We start from the raw sequence: 15,939 nt of genomic DNA on the forward strand, positions 1-15,939 counted from the left end.
ATAATAACAGCCCCTTCCATGGTAGCCGGAGTGTGAGAAAAGCCTTGCATGTATCTGATATCATATACAGCGCATGGGATATAATACATTGTGAGAACAGAGACAGCAGCCCGGGGCGCTGCACCGACGCTAAGTACATTCAGCCAAGATCTGTTCTCTTTTGGCAGAATGGACAAAATACTGTAGCTGGATGGGTGCCTCTGTTCTGGGCCAAGTAAATGTACTTGGCCTGCGTGGTAGGATTGGTAACCAGATTATTGCCTTTGTTCAATGAATTCTGTTCCATTCCCAGCAAACAATGACTCAAGACTGAGATCTTGTGTAGAGTCCAGCTCTGTCCCTAGGTCATCTCCTGAGTAACTGAGTATGTTTGGGTCATAGGGGGTCATTCTGACCCGATCGCACGCTGCAGTTTATCGCAGTGGTGCGATTGGATCAGAACTGCGCCAGCGCATGCCAGACGGCCAAAGGCCGTCTGGTCGCTGCGATCGACTCTGCCTGATTGACAGGCAGAGGTGGTCGCTGGGCGGGCACGGTCCGGCCAACGCAGGCGTGGCCGGACTGAACGGGGGGCGGGCCGCAGGGGCTGCGTGACGTCACACGCAGCAGCTGCGGGACGGGGAGCGATCAGTAGCTCCCAGCCAGCACGCTAAAGCTGCACTGGTCGGGAGCTACTCTTGAGGTGCAAAGGCATCACCGCTGTGTGATGCCTTTGCACTTCTGTGGGGGGGGGGTGAGGGGGGGGGGCGGCACTTACATGCGCAGCTGTGCTAAATTTAGCACAGCTACGATTATCTCGGAATGACCCCCATAGTCCTGTTCAGTATCGGTGCTCTTAATGGTTGTAGATCACTTCTTGATCCAAAAATAGACACGCTGTCACTATTGCCCATGCAGCCAGGACATACTGCCAGCATTTTAATGTCACTTCCAGGGACTTTCTACCACTGAGCTCCTGGTCTGGGTCAGTAACCTCCGTAACCTAGTTATTTCCATTTACTCACCATTAAAGGACACATCTGCCGTTGCTGGATATTTGCTGGTTATGTGTGCAGGGTAATCCCAAAGGGGCCAATTCAATGCTGGGCAACCGGCCGTGAAGGCAGCTGGGCACATGCAGACGACCAGACCCACCATCATGTTACACATTCAGGGGGAGGGTTATCAAGCCTTGGAGAGAGATGGAGAGCGGAGAGTGGCCCAAAGCAACCGACCAGATTCAAACTGTCATTTATCTAGCGCAATCTATGAAATGACAGTTAGAAGCTCATTGGTTGCTATTGGTGACTGCTCCAATTTATCTCAGGCTTGATACATCTCCCCACCAGTGTCATGAAGATTGAACAGCGCAACGTAAATAATTATTTGCAACAGAGATTCCTTGTCATGCCATTAGCACTCGGACATTCTACGCCTGCTATAGGGCTGGGGCAATGTCTGATGCTGCAGGCAATGGCGCACCGATAATGCATCTTTGTACGCACATCGGCGATTTCCTGCTGCAGCCGGTGGCCATCTCAATAGGACGCCCATCAGTTGCGGCACTAACATAAAGACCCAGCATCCAGCTCCGAATCACCTCTGCAGCGAGAAAGATGTTATGGAATAAGAGATAAGTATAACGCAGGCAGCAAGTTACCTTCCGAAAACCTGCTACAGTCCATCTGGCTCCTATTTACAAACCAAAATAGTCCACTTACAGACGTGTTTCCCAAACATGGTCCTCAAAGCCCCCTAAATGTCTAAGGTTTTAAGTCTGTCCATGTTTGAGCAGGTGACTTAATTAGTATTGTCTTATAAGCATCTCTGCCCATGCATGGATATCCTTAAACCCTGGATTGTAAGGGGGATCTGATGACCGTGTCTGGGAAACACTGACCTATAGTCTCTGGAGCGTGAAGAGCATAGAAAAGATTCCGGCTCGGAGAGAATGATTCGGAGACTGCTGCATTACATATGGTTGTGCGTCAGCCGAATGCGTTTATCTTCCTTCTCATTCATCCGATTAGAGCAATACAATAAACATTAACTAAGCAATATTACAGAATTGGGAGATTCTCTACACAGGGAGAGATGTCTGATGGATTCTGCAGGGTGTAACGTGACTATTTCTCCCCCCTCTGTTCCGCTGACCTTCATCACCTGCCCCCGGCAGTGGACACGGAGAGCATAATCCACAATCAATAGATCTGACTTATGTTACGTGATTATTACAGAGCTCAGGGACAGAATGTCCGGCTCCGACCTAAGCAGTGATCACCAGACGGTGTAATCATATATTCCAAACTTGCTATATATTGTGTTCGGTTGCATAGGTTCCATATACAGAACCAGTTTTCTTCCCGGCATAGGGAGTAACATAAACTGCTGTAAATATGTTGGTCGCTGTGTAATATTGCAAATTCTGTACTTTATCTCCGGTATGCGGACAGTCGTACTTGTTGTGGTTCTCTATGCTGTGTTTGCAAATACATCTCAATAGCTGTGTAGGTGTTCTGTGTATTGGTCACCCATACTGTGCTGCTCTCTGTGCTCTAATACATATACACCAGTGTAGGGTCGATGAGGGAGTTGTATCGGTGGAGAAGATGTCCCCATTAACCAATTGGCTTCTAGCTATCATTTTACAGAATGCTCCAGAAATAAATGACAGCTAGAAGCTGATTGGTTGCTACAGACAACTCCTCATCTTGTCCCTCTTTAGAAGGTTTGATATGACTCATAATATGCTGAGTCTATGTCATTAAATGTTGGTACTCCGAGCTCTTTTCGGGTACCTCAAACCAGCATAATATTATTATTATTATCCTTTATTTATATGGTGCCTCAAGCGGTCCCCAGGGCCTTACAAAGTACATAAACAGGAACAGTATGAACAAAACAAGAAAAACGTGACCTACAGCACAGGACTTTGACATTGTAAATCTACATTGCTGCATCAGTGATACCCAATTAAGCAGGAGGGCGCCAAACCCCAAAGGCTGTTGACAGCGGGGAATTGTTGGCAGGGTGGAGAAGATGAGGGTATACATGAGGGAAAGAAAAGCACATGAGGAAAGAGGGCCCTGCTCGTGAGAGCTTACACTCTAGTAAAGAGATGTGCTTCTAACCACTGTGGGTTGGGTTACCGTGACTACGTACAGTGTTGCATTGTACAGTAATACTGTGTCAGCTGTTCCCACCCCAATGGACTGGGACTTATTTTTGTGTCACAAGAATTCAGGTTTGATTAGTGAAAAGTCTCTAAAAATAAATAAATGATGATATGAACTTGGGTGACACATGAAAATTGCTAATAATTAGGCTGGTTTCTCAGACTCAAATAGTAGAAAAATGTATACAAACCCTATATAAAGGCTGCTGTACTAAGGGGGACATTTACTAAGCAGTGATAAGAGCGGAGAAGTGGCCACATGAACCAATCAGCAGCTCTATATAATTTTATAGCATGCAAATTATAGATGATACTTCAGTGCTGATTGGTTGCCATGGGCAACTTCTCCACTGGCTCTCTTCTCCGCTCTTATCACTGCTTAGTAAATGTCCCCCTATTTCATGTCAAGTATTTATAGGATTCCATTATAAGGGGCCCATATATCAACAAGTGATAAAACTCATTGTGGTTGATAAATGGTGCACCAGCCAATCAGCTCCCAACTGTCATGTGTTCAGCTCCTGTCATGTGTTTGAAAAATTACAATTGGGAGCTAATTAGCTGGAGCATCATTTATCATATGCAACGAGTTTTATCACTCGATGATATATAAGCTCCTTAGGGCGGTAGCCTATTAGCCAAAAATGCCTGCATCCTTTTCCCCCGATGCCGGCACTTATCGGCGATTATGCTTCTGGTGCCTGAACCTAATGCGCGGTAAGGGGCCGGGGACTTATCCCCGAATCCATGTGTTTGCGTGCGACCGCGGGTCCAATTTCGGCTGATCAAAACGGCCTCTAACTGGATACAGTGATAATGACAGGTCATTGATTGCTATATCCAGCATCCGAAATCGCATTGGGACTAACAGGATACCGCCCTTAATGTCTTATCCTGATATTATTGTTTGTAAAGAAAAATAAATAATTCATAACACAGCCCACGATGACCCTGTCCAGGACGTAGTGTAGGGTTTGACAGCTCAATATAGAATGAAAAGATGAACCCAACAAGACCATTGTGATTTTATACTTCTACTGCATTGGGTAACTTAGGGGCAGATGTATTAAGCCTGGAGAAGTGATAAAGCAGTGATAAGTGCAAGGTTATAACGCACCAGCCAATCAGCACCAATATGTAAATTTACAGTTTACAGTGATTGGCTGGTGCGTTATCACCTTGCACTTATCACTGCTTTATCACTTCTCCAGACTTAATACATCTGCCCTTTACTCTGCTATAAAAAAGAGCCCTAGTTATCCCAATCCGCAGACTGTGCCAGGTAGCTGTCTCTGGAAGCATTTGCTAACTTGTGGTCCCTAGGGTGAAATTCTTTTAGGATAACTCTGACTCACATGTTTTGCACGCAAAGTTTGTACCTACCTCAGTATAAAGCTGGTTGCTTATATAACGCCCGTTCATCTCACTGCAGTACACGTGAAATTTACGTGCATATAATGACGCCTTGGCCCCTGCGCGGTAGCTGACACTACGCAAGACGTCCTCATACACCGCCACATTCTGCACGCCTGGATAGGAGAGACACACAGATCAGTGCAAGCTGAGGGCTCCCGTATGACTGGTAGAAATAAATGCGATATGGTTAGGGTTGTCTTAGGAAGACTCGTTACCGGTGATCCGGAGGCTCCGGGAGCTGTTCTCAGTCTCCAGCCCGTGCTGCCATACGGAAGAGACATCCAGGGCCAGGCTCTCGTACTCCAAGTTCAAGTCCTCTCCCACCACACCAATCTCGCACCTCTCCAAGGAGCACTCTATCCCATCAGGAGACTGCACATCTAGGGGACACGGATAAGAAACTCAGGGACAGTGCGCCAACTCGTCGTGTATTTGAGCACTATCCAGAAAACAGAAGATACGGCAAACATTCTAAGTAGCGACCTGCTCTTGGAGCCCTTTCCAGCTTGTTGGATGTTAGAGAATGGGAAACGGTGCAAGTGATCCTCAGGTCTGGAAATATAGGGACGCCTTGTGGCCCCTGGAAGTCGTTTATCGGGTGCGCGGACCGCGGTGAGCCTGTCAGTTGGACTTGCGGAGCATCCGGCTGAAGGACCACGAGGTAGCCATCTAGATCTGGTACCATGAGACAACCTTCATCGCTGAGACACCTGCACAACAAGACAGTCATTGTAGTGACTGGGATTCCTCAGAAAACAAGCATTATTCGCCTATATGGTAAAGAAAAGCTGGTTAGACACACTTGTGAAAACTTACACAATACTGCACAGGAAGCTGGCGTTGCCCACAGTAATTATTATAATAGTACAGGTTGGACACAGGGACCTGTTGGACAATTCTTATAAATATTCCCCATAATGGCTAAGAATATTACATGAGGGACAACAAGCCGGCAACAGAACTTGTGTCAAGGTCTGGTCTGATAGGCTGCGCTCTGTAGATGAGAAAAATGGAAGCAAAATGAGCCTGAATATGAGGTCGCGCGCAAGTTTGATGTGGCAGCATCTCGCCATTTTTAGCAAACATTGCATGCTCCGTACCCTATCAATTCTGAGTAGGACGCATCTCCATTCCTTCTTACCAACAGGTGAATGGGTGCTACTGGGTGGCACCAAGGCGTTCACACGTAAGTACCTCATGGATATGTAGTCAGAGTTGAGACCTATTCTGAGTCATTTGCATGCAGAGTGCCCACTATTTTCAGACGCATCTTCTGCACCAAGCATGGAGTAGAGGCACGTGCCGTTACTGGTGAGGACAGCTGCTCTCTCGCGGCTGGAGGGTTGGGGCGGTGCAGCTGCATCGATGAGTCCTACTCAGATTATGGCCTGATTTTGGTATAGAACCTTCGATCGCTTAAGGCACAGGTTCTCAAACTCGGTCCTTGGGAACTCACACGTTTCATGTTTTGCAGGTCGCATGTAGATTTTTAAAATGTGACAGTTGGTGATACACAGTGCAGCTGCTGGGTGATCTGCAAAACATGAACCGTGTGGGGTCCTGAGGACCGAGTTTGAGAACCACTGGCTTAAGGCATTGTGTGCAACTCAATATAAAGCCCACAGTGTCCAGACTGGTTCCGGTATGAATGGTCGACCATGTTAAGTTCGACAGTCATTAGGTCGACCACTATTGGTCGACATTGACAAATGGTCGACACATTACAGGTTGACACATGAAAATGTCGACATGGATTTTTGAACTGTTTTGGGGGTAATTTTTTCCATAACATGACCAGGAACCCCAATTAGTGTACCGTGTGCCCCTTGCATGGCTCGCATCGTACGCCATGCTGCGGGCAAGGTGCCTCGCTCCACTACCGCTGCGCTCGGCACAGGTTACTATTCCCAATCGTAGTCCATGTGGATGGTAAAGTATGAAAATGTTAAAAATTAGTTTTATGGCAAGAACTTACCTTTGTTAAAACTCTTTCTGCAATGTACACTGGGCTCCACAAGGAAAGACATAGGGGTGTAGAGTAGGATCTTGATCTGAGGCACCAACAGGCTCAAAAGCTTTGACTGTTCCCAGAATGCATAGCGCCGCCTCCTCTATAACCCCGCCTCCCTGCACAGGACCTCCGTTTTTAGTTAACCAGCCCAATGCAGTAGCAGGAAAAGAGACGACAACAGTTAGTAGCCACATACACCACACTCTCACGACAGGAGAAGTGTCAGCGGCTAATGCCATACCAACCCAAAGAAGCTAAGTGAGTCAGGGTGGGCACCTTGTGGAGTCCAGTGTACCTCGCAGAAAGAGTTTTAACAAAGGTAAGTTCTTACCATAAAACTCGTTTTCTGCTGCGGGGTACACTGGGCTCCACAAGGATAGACATAGCGGGCACAAGAACCCGGCGTCCAAAGGAAGCATCCTGGGAAGCGGCTGTATCGAAGGCATAGAACCTTATGAACGTGTTCACAGAGGACCACGTAGCTGCCTTGCACAATTGTTCAAGGGTCGCACCACGGCGGGCCGCTCAAGAAGGTCCAACAGACCGAGTAGAATGGGCCGTAATGTGAGCAGGAGCTGATAGACTAGCCCTCACATAAGCATGTGCAATCACCATTCTAATCCATCTGGCCAAAATTTGCTTGTGAGCAGGCCAGGCCCGTTTGTGAAATCTAAACAGCACAAAGAGAGAATCAGATTTTCTAATAGAAGCAGGTCTCATAGATACGGAGAGCCCGTACCACATCCAAAGACCGCTCTTTGAGAGACAGTTCAGGAGAAACAAGTGCCGGAACCACAATCTCCTGGTTAAGGTGGAACGAAGAAACCACCTCAGGCAAATATCTGGGACGAGTCCTAAAAACCGCCCGGTCACGGTGAAATATCAGATATGGGGAACTACAAGACAAGGCACCCAAATCCGACACTCTTCTAGCTGAAGCAATAGCCAGCAGAAACACCACCTTAAGGGAAAGCCACTTAAGATCAGCTGAACCAAGAAGTTCAAACGTAGACTCTTGTAACACCTCCAAAACCACGACAAGTCCCAAGGAGCCACAGGCGGGACATAGGGAGGTTGGATACGCAACACACCCTGAGTAAAGGTATGCACATCAGATAAGGTTGCAATCTTTCTCTGAAACCACACCGACAAAGCAGATACTTGAAACTTGAGGGAGGCCAGACGCAGGCCTAAGTCCAGGCCCTGCTAAAGAAAAGTCAACAACTTGGCTATACTAAACTTGGAAGCGTCATAATTGTTAGATGCGCACCAAACAAAGTAAGAATGCCAGACCCTATAGTAAATCCGAGCAGAAGGTGGTTTCCGGGCCCGCAACATAGTTTGAATGACCGCCTCAGAAAACCCTTTAGCCCTTAAGACGGAAGCTTCAAGAGACACGCCGTAAAAGACAGCCGGGCTAGGTCCTGGTAGACACAGGGGCCCTGAATGAGGAGGTCTGGGCATTGTGGAAGTAGAATTGGACGCTCTGACGATAGGCCCTGCAGGTCTGAGAACCAGTGCCGTCTGGACCACGCTGGAGCTATGAGAAGCAGAATTCCTCTTTCTTGCTTGAACTTCCGAATTACCCTGGGCTGGAGAGACACCGGAGGGAACACGTACGGCAGTCTAAACCTCCACGGCACCGCCAGCGCATCCACGAATGCTGCTTGAGGATCCCTCGTCCTTGCTCCGAAGACCGGAACCTTGTGATTGTGTCGAGACGCCATCAGATCTACGTCTGGAATGCCCCACTTTTCCACTAGGAGTTTAAACACTTCTGGATGGAGGCCCCACTCTCCGGAGTGTACGTCCTGACGACTGAGAAAGTCCGCTTCCCAATTCAGGACTCAAGGAATGAATATTTCCAATATGGCCGGTAGATGGCATTCCGCCCAATGTAGAATCCGTGAGACTTCCTTCATTGCCAAACGGCTTTGAGTGCCGCCTTGATGACTTATGTAAGCCACTGTGGTGGCGTTGTCCGACTGTACTTGAACAGGACGGTTCTAAATTAAATGCTGGGCCAGGTTCAACGCATTGAAGACCGCCCGTAATTCCAGAATGTTGATCGATAGGAGAGATTCCTCCTTGGTCCACCGACCCTGAAGGGAGTGTTGCTCCAGCACCACTCCCCAACCTCTTAGACTGGCATCTGTCGTCAACAGGACCCAGTCGGATATCCAGAAGGGACGGCCCTTGCACAATCGTTGGTCCTGGAGCCACCAGTGCAGCGACAGACGGACCTCCGGAGTCAATGAGATCATGTGATACCTGATCCGGTGAGGCAGGCCATCCCACTTGGCTAGAATCAGCCTCTGGAGGGGGCGAGAATGAAATTGAGCATACTCCACCATGTCGAATGCTGATACCATGAGGCCCAGCACCTGCATTGCCGAATGTATCGACACTTGCGGACGAGAAAAGAAGTAACGAATCCTTTCTCCTGAGACAAGAACAACCGCTGGTTGTTAGTATCCAATAGCGCTCCCAGGTGCACCATGCTCTGAGCAGGAACCAGGGAGGATTCTTTCCAGTTGATGAGCCACCCGTGGGCTTGTAGAAACTGGACAGTCATATCCAGATGACGTAGGAGAAGTTCTGGGGAATTTGCCAGGATTAACAAGTCATCCAGATATGGCAGTATCCTGACCCCTTGACGGCGGAGTACCACCGTCATCACCGCCATAATTTTGGTGAAGACTCGCGGAGCCGTAGTTGAACCAAAAGGTAACGCCCGAAACTGGTAATGGAGGTTGCCAATCGCAAACCTCAGGTATTGCTGATGTGACACTGCTATAGGAATATGCAGGTAAGCATCCTGTATGTCCAGGGAGACCATGTAGTCCCCAGGTTCCAAGGCCAGAACTATAGAGCGAAGGGTTTCCATACGGAACTTGGAAACTTTCACAAACCTGTTCGATGCCTTGAGGTTGAGAATGGGCCGGGAGGACCCATTCGGTTTCGGGACCAGAAACAGCGGAGAATAGTACACCCGGCCCCTCTGAGCAAGAGGCACCTGTTCTACGACTCCTGTATCCAGTAGGGTCTGTACCACCGAATGTAGAGTGTTTGCCTTTGTCTGGTCCAACGGGACGTCTGTCCGGCAAAATCGATGAGGGGGTCGGTTTTTGAAGGCGTAACCTCGAGTGACGACTTCCCGTACCCAGGCATCTGACGTGGTCTTCAACCATTCCTAGAAGCCAGCCCCCCACCCTGGGATCCCCCAGGGGACGGCCCGCCCCATCATGCGGCAGGCTTATCGGTCTTGGAAGCTGGCTGACGGGCAGCCCAGGCTCTTCTGGGCTTCGGCTTACCAGGTTAGGAAGTGCGGGCCTGCTTGTTGTACGCCTGACCTTTTGCTTTACCTGAAGGACGAAAGGGGCGAAAGGAAGTACCTTTAGCCTTCGACACAGAAGGAGCGGTACTTGGCAGACAGGCAGTTTTGGCAGTAGCCAAGTCAGCCACTATCTTATTTAAGTCCTCCCAAACAGAATATCTCCCTTGAAAGGGAGTACCTCCAGGGTTTTTCTAGAGTCCAGATCCACAGACCAGGATCTCAGCCACAATTTTCCGGTGAGCCAGGACTGACGTAGTAGAGGCCTTGGCCGCTAGGATACCGGCATCAGAAGCCGCCTCTTTAATATAGTGAGAAGCTGTGACAATATATGACAAGCATTGTCTAGTATGGTCAGAAGAGATTTTAGCTCCTAACTCTAGGGCCCATGCTTCAATTACCTCTGCAGCCCATGTTACTGCAATAGTGGGCCTTTGTACAGCACCCGTGAGGGTGTTAATCGCTTTCAGACAACCCTCCACACGTTTATCCGTAGGCTCTTTTAGAAAAGTGACTGTCATGACAGGTAGAGCTGAGGAAACCCCCATCCTAGCCACATGTGAGTCTACTGGAGGAGGCGTTTCACAATTTTTAGACAGCTCTGGCGCGAGGGGATAGCGAGCCAGCATCTTCTTTGAGGCACAAACTTCTTACCCGGGTTTCCCCAGGGTTCCTGACGTATATCCACCAGGTGGTCAGAGTGAGGTAAAACTTGTTTCACCACCTTCTGACGCTTGAACCTATCTGGTTTCTTAGGAGGGGCGGATGGCTCGGGATCATCCGTAATCTGTAAAATTAACTTAATAGCCTCCAAAAGATCACTAACATCCACATGTGAACTACCCTCCCCATCAGCCGTATCTGTGTCAGAATCTGTGGGGTCAGTGTAAGCGCCATCTTCATCAGACGAGGTGTCAGTGACAGCAGTGGGTTGTGAGGAGATAAGAGCTCGCTTAGAGGACCCCTTGGTCTTAGGCGAGCGAGGGTCAGACTTTTTAGTAGTCAAGGACTGGTTCACCTTTTTCAATTGAGCAGATAAATTATCCGCCCACGGCGGGTTAGCTGCGGAGACCACATACGGTTGTACCAGCATAGGAGGTCCCATAGGGGGTGTTAGTTTAGTAACTAGCGTATGTAGAAGCGTGGAGAAAGTAGCCCATGGTGGGTCATTATGTACCCCCATTGCCACAGTCCCACTGGGGGGCAAGGAGCCCCCAGAACCAGAGCCCACAGCTGCTGTAGTCTCCTCATAGGGATCTGTGGCTTCAGCAACACCGGCAGTGTGTTCAGCCCCAGAACCGTTACCCTCAGAAACAGTCATGATATAACTTCCAATATCAGGTAACACAGTACAATTGGCAGCAGCACAATACCTCTTACCCAAACCCCTGCGCAGTGTAGTCAGCACAAGCAGAGATACAGGAGAGATATAGTGACTAAAATCACAGAGAAAAATACGTATTAAAGTATATCTTGTGAAAATCCTATATAATTATAAAACCTGACGCACCAAGCCCCCTCAGGTTATAGAATATAGGGATAGCAAGTTGAGTGAGAGACACAAAATGGAAACCACTCAGCAAGCTAATGCACACACATATAGTCACAGTTATACAATGCAGAGGTTATTACTAACAATAATACTGCACTGGACCAGCTTATACTGTATATAGCTATGTAGTCAATAGATATAACACTGCACAGTAAGAACTGGATGTATATCACAGGGTACTTGTACCAGAGAACCCTGACTAAATGCACTCTTTCTTAACTAACACTGTCTAAATGACATATAGAATACTTAAGTGTCATGTAAAGTCACAGCGCTGACAACCAGGTGGCTTTACACAGGAGGATTTGCCCAAGCAGTCCCAGGAACAGTGTAGCTGAGAGAAATGGCGCCCAGACACTGTCAGGGAGTGAGGGAGAGACAGATATGCAGCTCCAGGGCGGAAACATTTGCTGGAAATGGCGCCCTGGGACTGGGGGAGGGGCTCCAGGTCTAAGCCTTATCCCCTCTGCTGGCAAAACCACCAGGTACTGCGGGCTACACATAAAAAGGTTTTAAGGGAAAACCTGTCCTGCACCCATGCCCTGGTGATCTAGTGGGATCGCCTGTACTGTCACAGTGTCCACCGCCAGCGCGCGCGGCCCGCCTCCCACCGGCCGCGTCGGGTCACGATAAAGCACGGGCCCCGCGAGCGGGACCCACTCACCACCTCCCGAAGCGCGGCTACGCAATCCCAGAGAGGCCCCGTCGTGTGTGCCTGACCAGAAGAAAACCGGAGCCTCCTGCTGTAGTTACTTGGCAACCAGGGCTCGGGAGTGTACAGCACCGCTGGGGTGAGATGGAGCTGCAACACTGAATGTCCACTGACATGTAACACTGCTACAGCCCTTGAAGTCTTCACTTTTCTTCTCAAAAAGCTCTTCTTAGGGCTGCCCAGAGCAGCCCCTCTGTTATGTGCCTGCTATCTGCGGCACCAACTACAAAACTGAGGTCCTGTGCAGGGAGGCGGGGTTATAGAGGAGGCGGCGCTATTCATTCTGGTAACAGTCAAAGCTTTTGAGCCTGTTGGTGCCTCGGATCAAGATCCTACTCTACACCCCTATGTCTTTCCTTGTGGAGCCCAGTGTACCCCGCAGCAGAAAATCATTTTTTTTTAAATAAAAAAGCCATGTCGACCTTTTCATGTGTCGACCTGTCACGTGTCGGCCATTTTCATGTGTCGCCAATGTGTCCATGTCAATGTCGACCAATAGTGGTCGACCTACTGACTGTCGACCATCCAAACGGATACCGTCCAGACCAGGGACAACCTCTGTCCTTAGCGGTCTGCAATTAGATAACACTAGTGGAGCGCCGGCTTTTATATCAGTGTCATGTAGCTGCTCATTCAGAAGCCTCTGCAAGGTGATCACCACCCAATGGAGCAGGTGGTGGCCAAATCTAAAATGCAGGCAATGATATCTAAAGAGACAGGCTTGTGGGAAGCCAGCCGCCATTAATTAGACCGCGGCAGGCAGCCACTGTCTCTCCAACAGGCACAGCCAACGTCACTCCCGTCTATTGGGAGCACACACGCACCTCACTGTTGTCTGGAGTTTCAGGGGTCGCACTCCCGGCGTGGGGAACTGTAAGGAGTTGAGGTATTCCACATGCCGCAGAGCACGACTAAAGGAGAGCGCATCGTCCCCCTCCAGGGTGAGCTGTGACTGAGCAGGGTTGACGTGGACCTAAAATGAAGCAGGTGATACAATACAGGCTTAGTTCTGTACCACACATCGGTGCATAGTATTATTACAGTATACAAAATAAATATATATATATACATATATACACACACATATACAGAGAACTCAGCACTCTCCTTAGTAACCTCATTCACGTCAAAACTTTAATACATAACTAGATAAATAATGGAGGTTTAGTTCATGAATTGTACAATACATTTAAGCTTGCAGCCCAACATCAAGGGACCCCATTTCACTGCAAGTCCTGCTCTATCACATAGATTTTTCACGTAGATATTTTGGAAACCTGGCAACTGCTATCCAATAGTAGAAAATGTGCCTACTTGGTTTAAAGCTCACCTGTCAACTAACTACTGGCTTTTAAAGGCGAGACAGTCACCAGCATACCAATGAAACAGCTGCTGCTGTTTCATTGGTGTGCTGGTAACTGTCTCACCTTTAAAAGCCAAAAGTTTGTTGGCAGGTGGGCTTTAAACCAAGTAGGCACATTTAAATCTATGTGAAAAATCTTTGTGATAGAGTAGGACTGGCAGTGAAATGGGGTCCCTTGATGTTGGGCTGTAAGCTTAAATGCATTGCATTTTATTGAAGTCTGACACTCTCCTTTGAACTACTTGCTTTTGATTGACAGCACCAGTCTGGTCACTTCTATCTATCGTTCATAGGGGGTAATTCAGACCTGTTGCTCGCTAGTGTTTTTTTGCAGCGCTGCGATCAGGTCAGAACTGCGCATGCATATGCACCGCAATGCGCAGGCGCGTCGCACGGGTACAAAGCGGATCGTTGCTGTGCGATGGGTTTTACGAAGAATCCATTCGCACAGCCGATCGCAAGGAGATTGACAGGAAGAGGGCGTTTGTGGGTGGCAGCTGACCGTTTTCTGGGAGTGGTTGGAAAAACGCAGGCGTGTCCAAGCGTTTGCAGGGCGGGTGTCTGACGTCAATTCCGGCCCCAGACAGACTGAAGTTATCGCAGCGGATGATTAAGTTCTGGGCAACTCAGAAACTGCACAAAGTTTTTTTGTACCGCTCAGCTGCACGTGTGATCGCACACTTGCAAAGCAAAAATAATCTCCCCAGTGGGTGGCGACTATGCGAACGCAAGACTGCAAAAAACAGCTAGCAGGTGATCAGGTCTGAATTACCCCCATAGTTTTAGCATAATAGATAAGTAGTGACACTATAAGAATTGCGTTACCTTCATTCCTTTCCCCAGGCTGTCAAAGTCCGTGTACTGCAACCCCTCCTTACAGGAATACAGGCACTCAATCACCTCCCGAGAATCCACTGGGCCCAAACGCAGGTAGAGGCCGGACACGTAACCGCGCAGATAGTGGCCGGTGGTGGTGGTGGTGGTGGCTGGGTACAGGAGAGAGGAGGGTACATGGATAATTCAGTATAGAGGGGATATACTGTACGATATGGAGTTGTGCGGAACTTTAGGCTGATACCGGGAAAGATGGGACACTTTAGTCCTATTCTAGATAACGGACAATGCAGCAAATAAATGGAGTGAGAAGACGTATGAGGGCGAGGTAAGTAACACCCCATAGCAGCTTTGTAAAGGTCTGCAACACTGCTGCAACATTAATAGAGTACATCCGACATCATGCTATAATGTTCTCTTATTCCATGGGGAATGAGGATACAGGAGAGCGACAGGGACCTTCTCAATCCATACCTGGTGTTCTGGAAGTCTCATTGTCATTCACTTTCACTGAAATCTTCTCATCTGTCACAAGATTAGACATATTTTAGGTTCTATTAATATATTCTACTTCTATTTTTGATCATATATTAGGATTTCCAGTCTCCAGTCTTCCCCCATGTACATGAAGTGACCTCTGTCTTTCCTCACCTGTCCAGCAGCCTCCAATCATTAGCCTAGCCTGGCGCTTGGGAGGTGTGAGGGCACCATTGTCATGGATGAGCGCAGGGTCGTAGGTCACCCCGTCCACGTAGAGAGAGACAGTGGGGAACTCCAGGCTCAGGGCATAGTGGTGCCACTCCACGTCACACACCTGTGGGCACAGATGCCAGCATAAGGAACAGAGCAGAGAGAAAAGGGAGTAAGGTATAAGGGCCGCACAGGTAAAGAAGAGCTGATGATATAAGGAGGGAGGTTACAGGAAAGCAGACGGAAGGATGGGGATGCAGGCAGGAGAGCAGAGAGGAAGAGGGTGCTAGGAGGGAAGTACAGGGGACTAAAGAGAAGGGATAACAATACAATGGAATGCAGAGATAGCATGAGGAAGAGAATGCAGAAAAACAGGAAGAGAGTACAGGAGAACAGAGAGAGGGAATGAGGATGTAAGGAGAGTACAGGAGAACAGAGGGAGGGAATGAGGGTGTAAGGAGGAGAGTACAGGAGAACAGAGGGAGGGAATGAGGGTGTAAGGAAGAGAGTACAGGAGAACAGAGAGAGGGAATGAGGGTGTAAGGAAGAGAGTACAGGAGAACAGAGAGAGGGAATGAGGATGTAAGGAGGAGAGTACAGGAGAACAGGGAGAGGGAATGAGGGTGTAAGGAAGAGAGTAAAGGAGAACAGAGAGAGGGAATGAGGATGTAAGGATGAGAGTACAGGAGAACAGAGGGAGGGAATGAGGATGTAAGGAGGAGAGTACAGGAAAATAGAGAATGAGGATGTAAGGAAGAGAGTACAGGAGAACAGAGGGAGGGAATGAGGATGTAAGGAGGAGAGTACAGGAGAACAGAGAGAGGGAATGAGGGTGTAAGGAAGAGAGTACAGGAGAACAGAGGGAGGGAATGA

At 48.6% G+C, this 15,939-nt stretch overlaps 2 protein-coding genes across 9 annotated transcripts in view; both read right to left on the reverse strand.

The window, feature by feature from the left end:
• Nucleotides 1-15,939, reverse strand: part of PHB2 (prohibitin 2) — a 124,208-nt gene that overhangs the window by 57,836 nt on the left and 50,433 nt on the right. The gene's annotated exons all lie outside the window — the stretch shown is intronic.
• Nucleotides 1-15,939, reverse strand: part of CLSTN3 (calsyntenin 3) — a 122,771-nt gene that overhangs the window by 5,243 nt on the left and 101,589 nt on the right. For 7 of the 8 annotated variants that reach the window (XM_063962489.1, XM_063962493.1, XM_063962492.1 and 4 more), the window contains 7 exons: nt 15,028-15,190; nt 14,851-14,901; nt 14,368-14,528; nt 13,004-13,152; nt 5,054-5,280; nt 4,786-4,950; nt 4,538-4,683 (listed from right to left, as the gene is read on the reverse strand). In XM_063962489.1, coding sequence (XP_063818559.1) covers nt 4,538-4,683; nt 4,786-4,950; nt 5,054-5,280; nt 13,004-13,152; nt 14,368-14,528; nt 14,851-14,901; nt 15,028-15,190 — 1,062 coding nt within the window. The remainder of the gene's footprint in view (nt 1-4,537; nt 4,684-4,785; nt 4,951-5,053; nt 5,281-13,003; nt 13,153-14,367; nt 14,529-14,850; nt 14,902-15,027; nt 15,191-15,939) is intronic. The other variant, XM_063962494.1, reaches the window with a different exon arrangement.

Source organism: Pseudophryne corroboree, chromosome 3, assembly GCF_028390025.1.
Source record: "Pseudophryne corroboree isolate aPseCor3 chromosome 3, aPseCor3.hap2, whole genome shotgun sequence".
Lineage (NCBI taxonomy): Eukaryota > Metazoa > Chordata > Amphibia > Anura > Myobatrachidae > Pseudophryne > Pseudophryne corroboree.